Source organism: Nannobrachium achirus (assembly GCF_963921795.1).
Source record: "Nannobrachium achirus genome assembly, contig: SCAFFOLD_330, whole genome shotgun sequence".
Classification (NCBI taxonomy): domain Eukaryota; kingdom Metazoa; phylum Chordata; class Actinopteri; order Myctophiformes; family Myctophidae; genus Nannobrachium; species Nannobrachium achirus.
In genome coordinates, this window is record NW_027664826.1 from 57,021 (window position 1) to 77,324 (window position 20,304).

The 20,304-nt window shown below is 43.3% G+C and overlaps 1 protein-coding gene across 1 annotated transcript in view; it reads left to right on the forward strand.

The window, feature by feature from the left end:
* The window catches only part of LOC308280774 (aryl hydrocarbon receptor-like), a gene marked incomplete at both ends in the record, with an annotated part of 51,447 nt that extends 32,174 nt beyond the window's left edge, over positions 1-19,273 (forward strand). The window contains 4 exons of the mRNA XM_080755092.1: positions 1,927-2,059; positions 12,853-12,989; positions 14,050-14,252; positions 19,164-19,273. Coding sequence (XP_080611218.1) covers positions 1,927-2,059; positions 12,853-12,989; positions 14,050-14,252; positions 19,164-19,273 — 583 coding nt within the window. The remainder of the gene's footprint in view (positions 1-1,926; positions 2,060-12,852; positions 12,990-14,049; positions 14,253-19,163) is intronic.
* Positions 19,274-20,304: the final 1,031 nt, after the last annotated feature.

Sequence of the window (20,304 nt, forward strand, 5' to 3'; positions counted from 1 at the left end):
ATGAACCTTCGGACTAATGAACCTTCGGATTTATGGGCAGTCCCCATTCTTTCAACATAAGATACTGCATTCAAGTTCAGGAGAGTTTGGACAAGGCAGTTCTCTTGAATGCTGCCTTCAGGTATGGCATGGAAAGAGGGGCATTTGCATTTCCTTTCACCATAGTAAAAACTGCATTCATTTCATGGTCTGGAGAGGGCACTTTTTACAGACGGATAAAAAGGGCTGGGGGGTGAAGAGAGACAGGGTTTCAACTGGCCTAAAAAGCTGTCGACTGTGCTGAGCCTCCCCTTGATTTCTTGAGGTAATGAATGCAACCATTTAATTAACCAGCACTAACAAGCCTTTAGTGCAGCACTTCCCAAAGTGGGGTCCGGGCCGTGGACCCCCAGGCGTCCTTAAGGGGGGGTTAATGTTTATGTTTATTAAAGGATCCCCAATTAGAGACGCATGATTGAGCCTCCACTGCTCCAGTCTTCCTGTGGTCCTGAACACAATAAAAATAAAAATAAACACTTAAAGGAGGACTTCACCAGTTTTCAACCAATCTTCATATAGGTCCTCACTAATGTTCATGATAAAATATCAACAAAAAAAATCTACTCAGTCTGGGTCTCATAGGAGAGCTCCTTCCACCGGTGATATCATCAATGGGAAATGTAAGCTAATAAAAACTGCAGGCTTTCTATTCCTGAAAAGTTGCAATTTTCTTTTTTTTTCTACAAAAAAAAATCTGTCAAACGATGATGTCACCTGTGGAAGGATTTGACAGCTCTCCTATGAGACCCAGACTGAGTAGAAAAAAATGGTGCTATTTTATTATGAACATTAGCGAGGACCTATTATATGAAGACAGGTTGAACATTGGTGTTCAACCTGTCCTCCTTTAAGTGTTTGGTTAACCACATAGAGCCACCAAATCATATTTGAACTGGGGACTATGGATCTTAATAAAATCATGTATTCTCTTTTTTTATTTGTAAATACAATAGCAACAATGGCACATCTACAAGCTCACAGGCTATCTTATTGAGCTTGTAGATCGGCCATGTGTAAGCTATTTCTTTCTTTTAAATGGTTCATGATTTGAAGTCATATAGCCCATTAGCCCAGCCCTCAGTTTGCGTGCAGTCTCCAAAGGGAATGGTGTTGGGGGGTCTTGCACTGAGCTAAGGGTCTCCTGCTTCCCTGCATGTGACAGGCAGGCAGGCAGACAGACAGACAGACAGACAGACAGACAGACAGACAGGCAGGCAGGCAGGCAGGCAGGCAGGCAGGCAGGCAGGCAGGCAGGCAGGCAGGCCAGGCCAGGGCAGACAGACAGACAGACAGACAGACAGACAGACAGACAGACAGACAGACAGACAGACAGACAGACAGACAGACAGACAGACAGACAGGCAGGCAGGCAGGCAGGCAGGCAGGCAGGCAGGCAGACAGACAGACAGACAGACAGACAGACAGACAGACAGACAGACAGACAGACAGGCAGGCAGGCAGGCAGGCAGGCAGGCAGGCAGGCAGGCAGGCCAAGCAGGCAGACTAGGGCAGACTATTGTACACAGCCAGCAGCCACACACACACACACACACACACACACACACACACACACACACACACACACACACACACACACACACACACTAATATATAGACCATTTTTCTTATGGGCAGCGACCATAGACTGTAGAAAAATAGGCAGCGACTTTTACATTGTCGTAAATTGCTGCTTTTATTTCTAAATAAAAAGTACTATGAATACTCCAGTATTCCACCACGACATACTGTGATGTTGTACGCTTCTCATTATGCATGATGTACAGTATGTGTTATTTTGACAGAAGTTAATCTGATATTCATAATTAAACATTTCTATCCCCTCTCCTCTCCTCTCCTCTCCTCTCCTCCTCTCCTCTCCTCTCTCAGACGGATGTGATGCATCAGAGTGTGTATGAGCTGGTCCACACGGAGGACCAACAGGAGCTGAGGAGAAACCTGCACTGGGCGTTGAACCCTCCACCTGCCACCTTAGCTGCCTTGGCCCAAGAGTCCCCCCAAGGTGACCTTTCTACTCTCTACTGCCTACTATTTATGTTATGTGTCATAGGGCATTCACCAAATATTCCAATATTCGAATATTCAAATATCAAAGTCACTATTCAACGTTGTTCACCGAAGTCGAATATTCGCTTTTTTTATTATTATTGTTTTCTCTTTAAAACATATATAGTTTATAAAGCTTGGCTAGATAGGAAGTCATAAGAATGAGTTGTCAATGAATTTGTTAATGCTCTATACCAGGGGTTCTCAAACCCTTTTAGGCTGTGACCCACAAAAATAAACACATTTGAACTGGGGACCCCCACCCTGACAAGCACTTGGAATTGTAGGTTTTACATTTAATGTGACTCGGTTCCGCAGATAAATATTGTTGCGAGGCGTTGTGAGCATGCAGATCGGCTATTTTCACAATGTTCGCCTATTGCTTACTATTTGACAGTTTGGCCAGTCCTGTTAATCGGGGGATATCTTTAGAAATAGTGTCAAATCCTGGAATAAATTCCTTACCAAAAGAAATCTTCACCAATGTGTTTGTAAAGGTGTCTTACCCAGGGGGCAAAGGAAGGTGTGCTGCATTTGCCCCGACATACAAAGTTGTCCACCAGAAATATTATCTATGACCCAGTAGGATCACAACCTATATGGACAACCCGGTCAATTTGTACAACAAAGTCCAATATGGCCGCCTTTAGTTTTAATGGGGCGTGAATAGGGCAAAATTTTAAACTGAGGGATATTTCCACGAAACTTCACAGGTTGATCAATGGTATACATATGAACATTTTTTGTATTGCAAGTTTCCATGAAATCCAATATGGCCGCCACAATATGGCCGCCATAATGTAAGGACCCAGAAAATAGGTTTTGCTTCTGAACCAGATGAGCTAGAAACGCAAACTTGGTGTCTATTTCATGGTGTCTGACCATGGGAGACCCAATGGAATAGCTAAGTTTATTATTGGGTGTGTCTCGACCTTTATTGTGCATATTTGCAAGATGGTGGACTCCCAAAATAGAGCTTTAACATAATTTCTACCATGATTGTTGACTGCTTTTGCAAATACAAGCAATATGAATCCATTTGCTAAGATTTATGGCACAGAAGGGACTTATACCTGTATTATTCTTGAGTTTGCATGTTGTCAAAATGTAAACGAGATATTATATTTCCTGTCCGATTCTACTGTATGTAGTTGTAGCAATGACTTCAGATAAAATCAGAGACCAAAACAATGTATCTTAGAAATTATTTTTTAATTAAAAAAAAAAGAAAAAAAGAGAGGTATTATCTCAATGAAATGAATGCAACTGCCTTTTTGGGTCTTTCACACATAGACATGCACATGCTTTCCAACAACTTCAGCTTCAGGGAAATTATAATGAACACATGATTAAAACAGGCTGCATTATAATGCAAATACTTGCTAGTCACTATCACTGTCATGTGTACCTATCCTGCTGCATCTTGTCTCCAGTCCTTGGCAACGACACCCCAAGTAGCATGCAATTCCCTTCTTCGCACATGAACAGTTTTTCTGGCAGCCTTTGATACAGCTACATGATATTGCCTTGTCCATTGATATAGGCCAGGCTGACTCTGTAGATGGACAGGGGACTGCCTTCCCATCACTGAGAGACCATCCATATTCAGTGAAGCAAGGGATGTCTGGCTTCGCGATGTGTGCAGTTTTATGTATTATGGCTGCTAGAGCAGCTCTTTTCAGGTGCAGGCCAAAGGCATTTTCTGTAGGTGGCAGCAGCTTCAACATATGAAGTCTCTGCACAATATACAGCTCCTGATCCTCAAGAGTTTTTTGCTGTCTCTGAAAACAAAGCAAACCTTCTAAGATTCCTCTGTGAAGAATGGTGTCAAAATGAGACACTTAAGTCTGCTCTTGGTACAACCCATCTTTACCTGAGTGGAGGATTTAAAGAAGAGACAAGGGGTGTGGTGATCAAGGAGGGGTGGGTTGTTGATGTCCCTGCACTAGAGTCAACACAACAGGAGGCCGACACAAGGGTAATTCTACACACCATCTACAGTGTCCAGGCTCACAAAGTTGACAGAGTTGTCATCCATGCTAATGACACAGTCATCATCATCATGTGCCTATATCATGCTGCCACCCACCTCCTAGACCTTCCAGAGCTGTGGGTGAGAACAGAGCAGGATGCATATCTTCCTATCCATCACATGGTCTCAGCCCTTGGACTCGCACAGTGTCGTGCCCTGCCCTTTATTCACAGCCTGAGTGGCAGAGATACCACCAGCTATCCCTTTTTCACTGGAAAGAAGGCATGGTTCAAGACCAGCATGGGTCTAGATCTCCCTGCACTTCAGAAGTTTGGTGAAAATTCCTCTTATTCCCTCTCAGAGGATGTCAAGAATCAGGATAGAGACCTCACAATAGCTGTACAGTATATGCATCAAAAGCTGACCATTCGGAGGACTTTGACCTGGCAAAGCTGAGAGTGTACAAGTTCCTAAATAACCGATCAACCCTGTTGAAGCTGCTGCCACCTACAGAAAATGCCTTTAGCCTGCACCTGAAAAGAGCTGCTCTAGCAGCCATAATACATAAAACTGCACACATCGCGAAGCCAGACATCCCTTGCTTCACTGAATATGGATGGTCTCTCAGTGATGGGAAGGCAGTCCCCTGTCCATCTACAGAGCCAGCCTGGCCTATATCAATGGACAAGGCAATATCATGTAGCTGTATCAAAGGCTGCCAGAAAAACTGTTCATGTGCGAAGAAGGGAATTGCAAGCTACTTGGGGTGTCATTGCCAAGGACTGGAGACAAGATGCAGCAGGATAGGTACACATGACAGTGATAGTGACTAGCAATTATTTGCATTATAATGCAGCCTGTTTTAATCATGTGTTCATTATAATTTCCCTGAAGCTGAAGTTGTTGGAAAGCATGTGCATGTCTATGTGTGAAAGACCCAAAAAGGCAGTTGCATTCATTTCATTGAGATAATCTCTCTCTTTTTTTCTTTTTTTTTTTAATTAAAAAATAATTTCTAAGATACATTGTTTTGGTCTCTGATTTTATCTGAAGTCATTGCTACAACTACATACAGTAGAATCGGACAGGAAATATAATATCTCGTTTACAGCCATTTTGACAACATGCAAACTCAAGAATAATACAGGTATAAGTCCCTTCTGTGCCATAAATCTTAGCAAATGGATTCATATTGCTTGTATTTGCAAAAGCAGTCAACAATCATGGTAGAAATTATGTTAAAGCTCTATTTTGGGAGTCCACCATCTTGCAAATATGCACAATAAAGGTCGAGACACACCCAATAATAAAATTAGCTATTCCATTGAGTCTCCCATGGTCAGACACCATGAAATAGACACCAAGTTTGCGTTTCTAGCTCATCTGGTTCAGAAGTTAGAGGCAAAACCTATTTTCTGGGTCCTTACATTATGGCGGCCATATTATGGCGGCCATATTGGATTTCATGGAAACTTGCAATACAAAAAATGTTCATATGTATACCATTGATCAACCTGTGAAGTTTCGTGGAAATATCCCTCAGTTTAAAATTTTGCCCTATTCACCCCCCCATTAAAACTAAAGGCGGCCATATTGGACTTTGTTGTACAAATTGACTGGGTTGTCCATATAGGTTGTGATCCTACTGGGTCATAGATAATATTTCTGGTGGACAACTTTGTATGTCGGGGCAAATGCAGGTTTCCTAAAAAAAGGCTGGTTTGCCCCCTGGGTACCCAGGGGGCAAAGGAAGGTGTGCTGCATTTGCCCCGACATACAAAGTTGTCCACCAGAAATATTATCTATGACCCAGTAGGATCACAACCTATATGGACAACCCGGTCAATTTGTACAACAAAGTCCAATATGGCCGCCTTTAGTTTTAATGGGGCGTGAATAGGGCAAAATTTTAAACTGAGGGATATTTCCACGAAACTTCACAGGTTGATCAATGGTATACATATGAACATTTTTTGTATTGCAAGTTTCCATGAAATCCAATATGGCCGCCACAATATGGCCGCCATAATGTAAGGACCCAGAAAATAGGTTTTGCTTCTGAACCAGATGAGCTAGAAACGCAAACTTGGTGTCTATTTCATGGTGTCTGACCATGGGAGACCCAATGGAATAGCTAAGTTTATTATTGGGTGTGTCTCGACCTTTATTGTGCATATTTGCAAGATGGTGGACTCCCAAAATAGAGCTTTAACATAATTTCTACCATGATTGTTGACTGCTTTTGCAAATACAAGCAATATGAATCCATTTGCTAAGATTTATGGCACAGAAGGGACTTATACCTGTATTATTCTTGAGTTTGCATGTTGTCAAAATGTAAACGAGATATTATATTTCCTGTCCGATTCTACTGTATGTAGTTGTAGCAATGACTTCAGATAAAATCAGAGACCAAAACAATGTATCTTAGAAATTATTTTTTAATTAAAAAAAAAAGAAAAAAAGAGAGGTATTATCTCAATGAAATGAATGCAACTGCCTTTTTGGGTCTTTCACACATAGACATGCACATGCTTTCCAACAACTTCAGCTTCAGGGAAATTATAATGAACACATGATTAAAACAGGCTGCATTATAATGCAAATACTTGCTAGTCACTATCACTGTCATGTGTACCTATCCTGCTGCATCTTGTCTCCAGTCCTTGGCAACGACACCCCAAGTAGCATGCAATTCCCTTCTTCGCACATGAACAGTTTTTCTGGCAGCCTTTGATACAGCTACATGATATTGCCTTGTCCATTGATATAGGCCAGGCTGACTCTGTAGATGGACAGGGGACTGCCTTCCCATCACTGAGAGACCATCCATATTCAGTGAAGCAAGGGATGTCTGGCTTCGCGATGTGTGCAGTTTTATGTATTATGGCTGCTAGAGCAGCTCTTTTCAGGTGCAGGCCAAAGGCATTTTCTGTAGGTGGCAGCAGCTTCAACATATGAAGTCTCTGCACAATATACAGCTCCTGATCCTCAAGAGTTTTTTGCTGTCTCTGAAAACAAAGCAAACCTTCTAAGATTCCTCTGTGAAGAATGGTGTCAAAATGAGACACTTAAGTCTGCTCTTGGTACAACCCATCTTTACCTGAGTGGAGGATTTAAAGAAGAGACAAGGGGTGTGGTGATCAAGGAGGGGTGGGTTGTTGATGTCCCTGCACTAGAGTCAACACAACAGGAGGCCGACACAAGGGTAATTCTACACACCATCTACAGTGTCCAGGCTCACAAAGTTGACAGAGTTGTCATCCATGCTAATGACACAGTCATCATCATCATGTGCCTATATCATGCTGCCACCCACCTCCTAGACCTTCCAGAGCTGTGGGTGAGAACAGAGCAGGATGCATATCTTCCTATCCATCACATGGTCTCAGCCCTTGGACTCGCACAGTGTCGTGCCCTGCCCTTTATTCACAGCCTGAGTGGCAGAGATACCACCAGCTATCCCTTTTTCACTGGAAAGAAGGCATGGTTCAAGACCAGCATGGGTCTAGATCTCCCTGCACTTCAGAAGTTTGGTGAAAATTCCTCTTATTCCCTCTCAGAGGATGTCAAGAATCAGGATAGAGACCTCACAATAGCTGTACAGTATATGCATCAAAAGCTGACCATTCGGAGGACTTTGACCTGGCAAAGCTGAGAGTGTACAAGTTCCTAAATAACCGATCAACCCTGTTGAAGCTGCTGCCACCTACAGAAAATGCCTTTAGCCTGCACCTGAAAAGAGCTGCTCTAGCAGCCATAATACATAAAACTGCACACATCGCGAAGCCAGACATCCCTTGCTTCACTGAATATGGATGGTCTCTCAGTGATGGGAAGGCAGTCCCCTGTCCATCTACAGAGCCAGCCTGGCCTATATCAATGGACAAGGCAATATCATGTAGCTGTATCAAAGGCTGCCAGAAAAACTGTTCATGTGCGAAGAAGGGAATTGCAAGCTACTTGGGGTGTCATTGCCAAGGACTGGAGACAAGATGCAGCAGGATAGGTACACATGACAGTGATAGTGACTAGCAATTATTTGCATTATAATGCAGCCTGTTTTAATCATGTGTTCATTATAATTTCCCTGAAGCTGAAGTTGTTGGAAAGCATGTGCATGTCTATGTGTGAAAGACCCAAAAAGGCAGTTGCATTCATTTCATTGAGATAATCTCTCTCTTTTTTTCTTTTTTTTTTTAATTAAAAAAAAATTTCTAAGATACATTGTTTTGGTCTCTGATTTTATCTGAAGTCATTGCTACAACTACATACAGTAGAATCGGACAGGAAATATAATATCTCGTTTACAGCCATTTTGACAACATGCAAACTCAAGAATAATACAGGTATAAGTCCCTTCTGTGCCATAAATCTTAGCAAATGGATTCATATTGCTTGTATTTGCAAAAGCAGTCAACAATCATGGTAGAAATTATGTTAAAGCTCTATTTTGGGAGTCCACCATCTTGCAAATATGCACAATAAAGGTCGAGACACACCCAATAATAAAATTAGCTATTCCATTGAGTCTCCCATGGTCAGACACCATGAAATAGACACCAAGTTTGCGTTTCTAGCTCATCTGGTTCAGAAGTTAGAGGCAAAACCTATTTTCTGGGTCCTTACATTATGGCGGCCATATTATGGCGGCCATATTGGATTTCATGGAAACTTGCAATACAAAAAATGTTCATATGTATACCATTGATCAACCTGTGAAGTTTCGTGGAAATATCCCTCAGTTTAAAATTTTGCCCTATTCACCCCCCCATTAAAACTAAAGGCGGCCATATTGGACTTTGTTGTACAAATTGACTGGGTTGTCCATATAGGTTGTGATCCTACTGGGTCATAGATAATATTTCTGGTGGACAACTTTGTATGTCGGGGCAAATGCAGGTTTCCTAAAAAAAGGCTGGTTTGCCCCCTGGGTATCTAGTAACACATCTCACAAAGACTGAAATTCAGTTTCCCTAGGAAAATCTTTGACAGCTAGGGTAATTCTGGGTCTCATTCACTCACTATACACTATACTATAGGGGAAATATCACTCCCAAAAAATATGCTTTAAGTGGGATGTGAGGTGTCTAACTAGGTGTTTTTAATTATTCTGAATCCATTGTAAGCATTTGTTTTGCACCAAAAACATTCCTTGGGCTAGAAATGGACCCCCATACCACTGTGAAAAGTGATGACTCATCACTAAACCATCATTTTATGGGCTGTTTTTAACCCAATGAATGTTTTTTTGTGCAAAACAAATGCTTGCAATGGATCCACTTAAAGCATATTTTTTGGGAGTGATTTTTTCCCCTATAGTAGTGTATAGTGAGTGAATGAGACCCAGAATTACCCTAGCTGTCAAAGATGTTCCTAGGGAAACTGAATTTCAGTCTTTGTTAGATATGTTACTAGACACCTTTACAAACACATTGGTGAAGAAATGTTTTGGTAAGGAATTTATTCCAGGACTTTTTAAGATATCCCCCGATTATGTAGAATATTCGACTATTCAAATACTTTGAGGTAGAATAATTTGAATACTAAAAATCACTATTCGTGAATGCCCTAATGTGTCATGATTGCCATGTGCAACTTCAAAGCCTAAAAGCCAAACAGAAATGTAAATGTCAACGACAAAAAACACAATTAAATAGTTAATCGCAATTATTTGGGTGATAATTAATCGCCATGTAAAATGTCATAATTGTGACAGCCCTATGAGCATAGCGAGCACCCCCGCTCCCATCTCTCATACACTGACTGTTTGACAAAGCCCACCTCACTAAACGGTTTTAAAGGGTTAAGCTATGAGATCACAGTGTGCTGACAGGCCAGGGGTCACATGATCCTCTAATCTATTCCAAGGCTTAACGAGGTGAAGTGGTCAGAGATCTGTGTTTGTGTGTGTTTGTGTGTGTGTGCTGTGAATGTAAGATACTTATATAGGTCCTGTGTGTTTTAGTTTATGGCCTATATTGTTATTACGATAAAACAATGAAACTGTGCGTGTTAAAGCCCTCCCTATAGATTGTTATAGGTTTTACTAGGGGGCGGCCATAGCTGAGTGGTTAGTGAGCCCCATAGTCAACAGCGCCCCCGGGAGACACACAAATACAGTTACAGTTGAATATGGCAGGCACAGGAGAATTTTGGCCATTGTCAATGCTGGTCAGCAGGGACCAGGCAACTGTTTTTTTGTCCCTGAACAATTTGCAAATGCTCCCGTCATACAGTCTGGGCGACGGAAGTTCTAATCATGAGTATACGATAAAGCGGATCTGATGCGATGACAAGTCCTACTGGAAGTGCTATGTCTTCTTTCAATATTATTGGGGGCATTATTTTGCCTTTCTCTGGTGTTGTCGGTGTTATTTCCATGATGTTTTCAAATGTTTTCTTAAACTATACACGCATAACAAGAATATGCTGCTCGAATGACTCCGTCTGTGCTAGTGTGCTTCTGTTATGTTTCCAATGGGACTAACGGTTCCGTGCAGCAGTGACTACTTCCGTTACTCGGCTTTCGGGAGATGCAGTTCCAGACTCTATATAGCATTCAGAGATTGTGAAATACTTGTCTACCTAACCCCTAACCGCTCCCCCCTCCACGCCCCTCTGTGGGCAGCACTCAGCTGGGTGAAGCTGAAACTGAAGTTCCCTCTTGGGATAAGCGGATAAGCTACTGTAGGTACAGTATGTAAAAACAATATACTGACTATTGCATGGTAAATATAACAGATGTCCAAAAAACATTCTTTTCAGGATTCAAATTCTAAATTATACTGCCTTGTTTCAATCTTGTAGATACTTTTGATGCTTTCGTGTGATGCCGTAGTATGATCAAGTAGGGCATTCATAAAGAATAATAATAATAAAAACAAAAAAGTATATTTTATGCATATTGTCCCTATCTCATTTATTAATCACTTTCAACGTGGCATCCCAACTTTGGGAAGGCAAACTTCTTTAAAGCTATACTGTGTAAGTTGCTCAACTTGTGGTCAGTAGCTCTATAGCAAGCCTCGGTCGCGTCCGCGTCTTTCGGACGTTTTTCGGTTCTCACACCACCGCGTCTGCCTCCACCTCGCCGAGATCTATCTTTTGAGGGGTCCCTGGTTGCTGTGCGTTCAGCCATTCCGGAGATACACTCCTTCACCTATGCTTCTCACCGTGCACCCGAGTATAGAGACACGGGAGACTACAAATATGGCCGCCCTAGCGACCCCACTCCAAGATGTGCTGTGATTGGCCGGCAGTGTATAACCCTCGCTGTGATTGGCCGGTAGTGTGATGACGCAATTTTTTCGCGAAAACCGGTCCCCGGTAGGTATCATAGAAAACATATAAAGAGAAGGCTTTAGAAGCTGAAAATAACGGAGTGGGGGTTCTAAAACTTTAGCGATTTAACAGTTAGGACAGTTTTAAGATTTGTTTTATAAAAAAAGTTACATGGTATAACTTTAAGTTCAAACATTCTCTTTTCACCCACAAACAAATAGTGAAAATAGCTACATTACGACGTGTTGAGAGCCTGTAGATCCACTATTTTTACCACTCCCTATTTATTTCTGAAAGTACGCCTCTGGTGCCATTTTCACTATTTTAGCATATAGGAAAAGTAGTTAATTCGTAGGTTTACGAGTTTGGGTCCCAGGGAGACATCCAAATGTATCTTTTGGGTCTCGAGCTGAAACTGCACTGCAGAGCCCATGACTTCAAAGGCAGAGGGACTCCTCCGTAATCCTATCTCTTTGCTAAGGGGGCAGAAGAAGCCTGCTGAGCTGGTCTTCCTTTACAGATGTGACAGTGCACTACAATCTGCTCGATGGGCAGCTGTCTGTCTCCTCGTTAAAACCCAGCATAATCTCCCCGAACCCATCGGAATAGAGCATCGCAGCGGAAGTGGATTCCTGGTGCCACTTAATATTCCCCATTCATTTTCGCCATAGACTTTTACAAAAATATTTATAACAATTATGTTAAGCCTCAAACCAAGCCATCCAGGATGGCAGTGAATCATGAACATATACAACCTTTGTTTCTATGAAAAGAACATTTTGAAAATCGCTAAACAAAGGGTAGTTATTAAATGTAGTATATCAAATAATGTAATATTAAAATATTTTTTCACATAGGATCAAAGGTTGTATGTTCATGATTCACTGCCATCCTGGATGGCTTGGTTAGAGGCTTAACATAATTGTTATAAATATTTTTATGGCGAAAATGAATGAGGAATATTAAGTGGCACCAGGAATCCACTTCCGCTGCGATGCTCTATATCCCTGACCGCGGAATGCCGGAACGTATCACCCTTTCCTCCACGGTAGCGCTGCACTAGTAGCTCTGGGGCCATTACTGCCTTATGACTTACGATGCAGAAATGTTATCGCTGCATCAAAATGACTCTCGATTGCTACTGTTTTCACCATTACTCCAGTTAGTTAGGACTTCAGGGGCAGTAACCTCTCCCTTTCACACTGTGCAGGGAATAGCTGTGTCATTTTAGGCTCCGACGTAACCAATCACCTACAGTCCACAGATTTGGAGCTGGCCATTGATCTGGTCTGTTCAGTTATCAATACCCCAAGCAAGAGAATCGCGTTTGTCGTATTAGTATTATTCAATTAGTGTTTGTTGCCAAAATTCATTAGCCCCCGCTCTAAAAAAGCCAGCCCCCCCCATAGCACCCCCATAGCACCCCCAATCACAATTCTCTGGAGCTGTTGCTGCTAATGGACAGTGATAACACATGTCTTTGCTCCTAACAGAGATGGAAGTGGACCCCAGCAGCACATCCATAGTTACCTACAACCCTGAGCAGCTTCCCCCTGAGAACTCCTCCTTCCTGGAGAGGAGCTTTGTCTGTCGCTTCCGCTGCCTCCTGGACAACTCCTCTGGCTTCCTGGTAAGATACCAACCCCACCCACATGGCAAAATAGGTCTGGCCCAGTTATGGCCCAGACAAATCCTCTGGCTTCCTGGTAAGATACCAACCCCACCCACATAGCAAAATAGGTCTGGCCCAGTTATGGCCCACATAAACCATAAACCTTGACCCAAAGGTGTAAAGTAACTAAGTGCATTTACCTAAGCGCTGTACTTAAACTCATTTGCTGTGATTTTAAACATAGCTGAACTCAGCAACTGCCAAATTGTCCTTACCTTTTAACGTCGGCGCGTGCGCGCATCGTGCAAGATCTGTGTGCAACTCATGTAGCAGGCACGTAGACTCGAGCACAGCTTTCCATTAAAAAAATTCGATTGAAAAATAGACATTTACGTTGTCAGGCTATAATTGCTACTGTTTTACAGAAAAAACTAATGTAAAAGTCCGAGCTGTGCGCTATGGTCCTGCGTGGGCACGTTCGCGCACATAGCACACGATCTGTGCGCAGATCATATGCCATGCGGGTAAAGCATCCATAACAGTTTCCAAATAAAATAAAAAAATGTGTAAAAAAAGACAATTCTATGGCCGTGCAGCTCCTTCCTTTGTTTACATGCAAACCTATGGAAGCGGAGCTATGACGCGGCCTCAGACCGGATACGGAAACCTAGATCCGGTCAAAACAGGAAATGCGGCAGGATATAGTTAGGAGGCGGGCCTAAAGAGTCCGAATCGGCGATAAACAGCGATCATGCTTTTAATTGTTTTATAATGATTAAAGCTAATTAAATCTTCGGTTGCTCGGGCATGGCAGGGTGGTACAGCGGGAAATCTTCGGTTTCGTCGGGGATCGCGGCAAATGAGTTAAGTACAGCTTTGAGGTATTTGTACTTTACTTGAGTATTTCCAATTCCCAATACTTATACTTTTACTCCACTACATCTCGGATCCAAAAATAGCAGATCTACAAGCTTGCAGCGCTGTGAGCTTGTATATCTGCTATTTTTCACTGGTTAAAGCATTCAATAATTCTAGGCGGGGTTAAAACACCATCTTTCTCCACGGTCTTTTCTCCAAGGCGTTGACCCTGCAGGGCCGGCTGAAGTTCCTGCACGGGCAGAACCAGCGCCACGACAACGGGGGCAAGGCCCCGCCCCAGCTGGCGCTGTTCGCCATCGCCACGCCTCTGCAGCCGCCGTCCATCCTGGAGATCCGGACCAAGAACATGATCTTCAGGACCAAGCACAAGCTGGACTTTACGCCCATGGCCTGCGACGCAAAGTAATGCCTTACGCCACAGCGCAGTTACATGCTAGACTAGGGGTCTAACAGGGGGGACCTGAGGACTCCTATGGGCAGTGGTTCTAACCCTTTTCAGGTTCGGGACTCCAAAAATAATCATGTTTTAACTGGGGACCCCCTCCCCACCCTGACAAGCACTGAGAGTTGAGGCATTACATTTTGTATAACACGGTTCTATTGTGAAAAAAGGCGACCTACATGCTCACAACACCTCGCAACGCGAGGTGTTGTAGATTGGCCATTTTCACAATTTCTGCCTGTCATTTTAGATGTATTAAAAAGTCCTTAAATTGTCAGATACCCTCTATACACTTAAACCTTATGTTAGTTTGTTTACTGTTGAGTGAGAAAACAATATTTCACATTAAAGTTGTACTATGTAACTTTTTTTATAAAACAAATCTTAAAATTCTCCTAACTATTAAATCACAAAAGTTTTAGAAGATCCGCGCCGTGAATTTCAGCCTGTAAAGCCTTCTCTGTATGTAAACTGAGATCCTTGCCGTGGACCGGATCTCGCGCCAAAATTGCGTCATCACACTACCGGCCAATCACAGCGAGGGTTATACAACTGCCGGCCAATCACAGCGCATCTTGAAGTGGGGTCGCTATGGCAGCCATATTTGTTGTCGCCCGTTTGTACCATCCCTTCTCTAGGTAATTTCGCCTACCAGGCAGGGTGAAGGAGTCCGTATCTCTGGAATTACTGAACGCACAGGAACAAGGGACCCCTTAAAAGATAGATCTCAGCGAGGTGGAGGCAGACGCGGGGGTCTGAAGGTACGAAAAACGTCCGAAAGACGCGGACGCGACCGCGGTTTGCTATAGGGCTAATGACCACTAGTTGGGCATCTTACACAGTATGGCTTTAAGTTAATCATCTGGGGACCCCCCAAAATAATTTGGGGGATACCGACCCACAGGTTGAGAACCACTGTGCTAAACCAGTGGTTCTCAACCTGTGGGGCAGGGGGGTCCCCAAATTATTTTGAGGGGTCCCCAGATGATTAACTTAATGTGCAACATTATTTCCTCACTCACAACAGTAAACAAACCAACATACAGTATAAGTGTATAGAGGGTATCTGCACGTTTCTGAAGTGAAAATTTAAGGACTTTTTAATACCTCTAAAATGACAAATTATACACTGGTCAAATTGTCAAATATTAGAGGCGGTAATTGTGAAAATAGCAGATCTACATGCTCACAACGCCTCGTGTTGCGAGGCGTTGTGAGCATGTAGATCTGCTATTTTCACAATAGAACCGTGGTACACATAATGTAATGCCTCAACTCTCAGTGCTCGTCAGGGTGGGGGGGGGGGGGTCCCCAGTTAAAATATGATTATTTTGGGGGTCGCGGCCTGAAAAGGTTGAGGACCACTGTGCTAGACCAGGGGTCAAACAGGGGGACCTGGGGACCCCTAGGGAGTCCTCAGAGTTACTACAGGGTGTGCCACCAAATCTCTGTGTGATAGGATTTTAGCCTATAGTGCAGCTAGACTCCATCTGCCATTGCAAACACAACAGTAGTGGCGTTTCCATAAAGCCACTTTTTGCGCATTAACGGCTTAATCGCAAAATGTTTTTATGGAAACACTTCAAAATGCGAATAAACTTTCATTATCCGCAAAAAAAAGTTATCCGCTTGGAGGAGGAGGATTTTGAGCCTTTATCGAATAAACTAAATGCGCTTAAGTGAATGGAAACGGGTCAGACAATACATGCGAATAGATGATGACGTTCTAGGTCCATTTCCTCATCCCCTGCCGCTTTGTCCATGGTATAGCGTTAGCCCACAAAACAAACCTGTTGTTTGTTACACACGGAGTGACACGGACCATGTGTAAATTCCTCCCGTTTTCACCTCAAGCCATCGGTGTCGAGCGAACCCTTCCTCATCCCACGGTGTTGCGTGCCTGACGTGCCCTACAAGCTCACAGGCACAGCAGCAGCTCGCATCCACGTCTCCGCGCCGCGTTGAGAGCTTGCAGATCGGCCACCTGACCTTCCAGAGGACGCTAAAACTTGCACTGTGCAACTGCAGCGACGCGACCGCGGTGGTTTTTCCGGTGAACCGGTAGCTTTATGTATTGAGAGGAACTCTTGCCAATTTCGTAAGAGACTCGTCGCCAATTGTATTTAAAAGTTATTTGGGGCCATGATGATGATAACACCTTCTTCCCACTACTAGACAGCGACCGAGTCACAGCAGTCAGACGTGCAGACGGTGCAGTGCTCAGGTTCGGTCTGATAAAAATCAGCCCGATCAACTCTTGCGACGTCGCTAATTCGAATGACACCCGCAAATGGAAACATGGAAATTCGCTTTGTCTTAATGCGTATTTCTGATAATACGCTTCCCTAATTCGAATAAGTTTATGGAAACGCCACTAGTGTGATACTAGGGAGTTTAAGCAAAGACGGTTTTCAGGACGGCTCCGCTAGGCGGAAGTACAGCTGCTACGACGCAATCGCCGTAGCAGTCAAAATTGTTAAGCAAACAGCCTTCGGCGACAGGTTCCCACCTCCCATGGTGACGCGTCTATGCAGCAGTCGTTGTAGACCAGCGGTTCCCAAACTTTTTTGTCTCAGGGCACCCCATGAATATTTTTTTTTTTAATCCGAGGCACCCCTACATTATAAATTTCACTCCCAGCACCTTATATTTATAACATATCATCGTTGTCGGGTGGAAACCTTGTATGTCCAAAACCGTAGACATAGACATTTGAAACTTGGAGATATGAGGTTTCTGCCCGACAGTGACGATATTTTGGTGATTATGTTTGCGAGGAAAGCGTTGGGATAATAGCCATTTTGGTTGGAACTGACTGAAAATAACTTTGTAGGCCTACTTCAAGTTTAAAATTATACTAAATATTTTTTCAAGTGTCCAAATAAATTCAAAATATTATCCAAATATCTCGCGGCACCCCTGGACTGCCGTCACGGCACCCCAGGGTGCCCCGTCACCCACTTTGAAAACGTGGAAAGGTTGTTTCTGCCGTAGTAGGAAGGGCTGAAAGAACACTGGCTGGAGCATTGACTGGAGCATTGGCTCGAGCGATATATTTTTGGTTAATTGCCCAGACCTTAGTTTTCTCGCTCTGGTTACAGGTAGTGCTAAAACAGTTCTCGTTCTGGTTACAGGTAGTGCTAAAACAGTTCTCGTTCTGGTTACAGGTAGTGCTAAAACAGTTCTCGCTCTGGTTACAGGTAGTGCTAAAACAGTTCTCGTTCTGGTTACAGGTAGTGCTAAAACAGTTCTCGTTCTGGTTACAGGTAGTGCTAAAACAGTTCTCGCTCTGGTTACAGGTAGTGCTAAAACAGTTCTCGTTCTGGTTACAGGTAGTGCTAAAACAGTTCTCGTTCTGGTTACAGGTAGTGCTAAAACAGTTCTCGTTCTGGTTACAGGTAGTGCTAAAACAGTTCTCGTTCTGGTTACAGGGAGTGCTAAAGCAGGGTTTCCCCAAAGTGGGTGCCGTGGCACCCTAGGGTGCCGTGATGCCAGTCCAGGGTGCCTCAGAATAATTTGATAATATTTGTAATTCATCAATATCACTTCACTATGCTTAGTAAAACAGACCTCATTTGGACTGTACTTGATGAGTTCTTCCATCTACAGCCAACTCTCTTCACCAAAAACAGCCAATCTACAAGCTCACAACGCGTCACGTTGTGACGCGTTGTGAGCTTGTAGATCGGCTATTTTTTGGTGAACCTTCCCCCCCAGAATATAGCGATGCTGGGGTTCAAGTGGCTAAACGTAAAGTATAAAAAGTATAAAGTTATTTTCTGATATTTCTCCGTGACATAGCCTACTGTATCTCGGGTGGAAAGATGTGCTTATTTACGTCGCATAATATAATGTAAGATTGTAAATATTAACAGTATAATTCAGGGGTGCCGTAGAGGAATAAAGGTTATTTACAGGGGTGCCCTGAATCAAAAAAGTGTGAAAACCCCTGTGCTAAAAGACAGAGAGGGTGATATCTGAATACCAGCCAGTGCAGGCCAAAGTGCCGCTGTGCGCTGAACTGTCTGTGGCATCTTCAGTGGCCTAATTGGAAGGAAATCAGCATGTCATGGCTGCCACAGTTGCTACTTTGATCAAAAGTCATTTTCTCATTGTCCTTTGCACTATATAAGGCTATATGGGTATACGGGTTTTCACGGTTGCTCTCTGTTTAGTCTCGCGAGCCAGACTGTTGTCTCCCTCAATTTAAATGTAAAAGATAGTTTCATGAACAGAAATGACAAACAGATGACACAAACCGGGTTCAAATCCCAGGTTAGAACAGTAAAGTTACATGGTGCACAGCTGTTGTTTTTGACAGCAAATTTTGATTTCGTTTTAGTCATAGTCTTTTGAATAAAATATCATTTAGTTTTAGTCATAATTTAGTCACCTGAAAAGTATTGGTTTTTGAAAGATTTCAGTAGACTAAATATCATATGATTTTAGGCGACTAAATGTACAGTTGATTTAGTCAACTGAAATGTATTTTGGCAGGCCTTGATGGCATCGTAATTTTACACTTGGTTGTGTGCTGAAAATAGCAGATCTACAAGCTCACAACGTGTCGCTGCGCGACGTGTTGTGAGCTTGTAGATCTGCTATTTTCAGCATGCAACACCTGAGAGCAACCAAACATAAAATGACTCTCTTCTCCACTAGTACCTCCCTAACGTTTTAGTCTAGTTTTTTTTATTTTGTTTTTGACGCAGTCGACAACATTTTTTCGTCATAGTTTTAGTCAACGAAATCAACACTGATAGTGCAGCTCTAATATTCATAATCATACAAAAAGGCTTTTGTACTGTAGTGAATGAACTACAATGGACTGATCTATACACCAAATGATGTCCCTTTCTTTTCTTTTCCAGGGGGAAGATCGTCCTGGGCTACACGGAGGCTGAGCTCCGCGTGCGCGGGTCTGGATATCAGTTCATCCACGCGGCAGACATGTTGTACTGCGCCGAGAACCACGTCAGAAGTGAGTCACTCAAACACAACGCTTGACCACTTGAACCCCCCACCCCCATGCAGGCGTCCACATTCTGAAGGGAACATTGACCAAAAGAATTGCAGCTCTACAAGCTCACAGCACGTCGTGTTGCAACGCGCTGTAAGCCTGTAGATCGTCTATTTTTGCCGGAAAATATTCGGTGTAGATGGAAATGATAGCGGTTCAAGAGCAGTTGTAACTCAGGCCCGTCCGATTTACTGTTTTTTTTTTTTTTGCGTGTTGGTGTCGCCGCACAAGTAAAAAGGCCAACGTACAACGCTCACAAGCTCACGCATTGTGAGCTTCTAGATCAGCTATTCCCAGCGCAGCTAATTTACAACAAATGTGACGATTTCATGTTTTTTTCCATCAGTGTTTTCCGTTTCCAAGTTTTAAGAATTAATCCTGTTCATAAAAACGTGGAGGAGGAGGAGGTCTGGTCTGGTCTGGTCTGGTCTGGTGGTTCGCCAGACCGATGCCGGTCAGGGAGTTCAGACGGCTTTCCCAAGTAATCCCGCGGGATTACAAACCCAGATTGAGCAAAGCTACAGAAGCAGCCAGCAGAGGGGAGGAACAGGGGGGGCTGACAAATCCAACCGCATGAGCAGAGCATGGAAGGTGATCCATAATGTCAACACAGCCAGGGGCGTCACAAGGGGTAGGAAAGTGGGACTGAGTTACCGGGGCCCAAGGTGGTGGAGGGGCCCTAGTAACTTTATCTATTGAAAAATAGCAGATATACAAGCTCACAGCGCGGCACCGAGTGCCGCGCTGCGAGCTTGTAGATCTGCTATTTTTGAAAAGTTGTGAAAATGTGCGACAATCTTTGAATATATGTATTTTTTAAGCGAACATTTCTAACTCAAATTTTGCTTCTGGGGGGTCCCTCTGGATCTAAATATTTTGAGATCGGGGTCCGTGGCCAAATACATATCATCTTGGGGGTCCTTGACATAGGTTTCTTGCACACATTTTCACGATCGAGTGCCGCGCTGTGAGCTTGTATATCTGCTATTTTT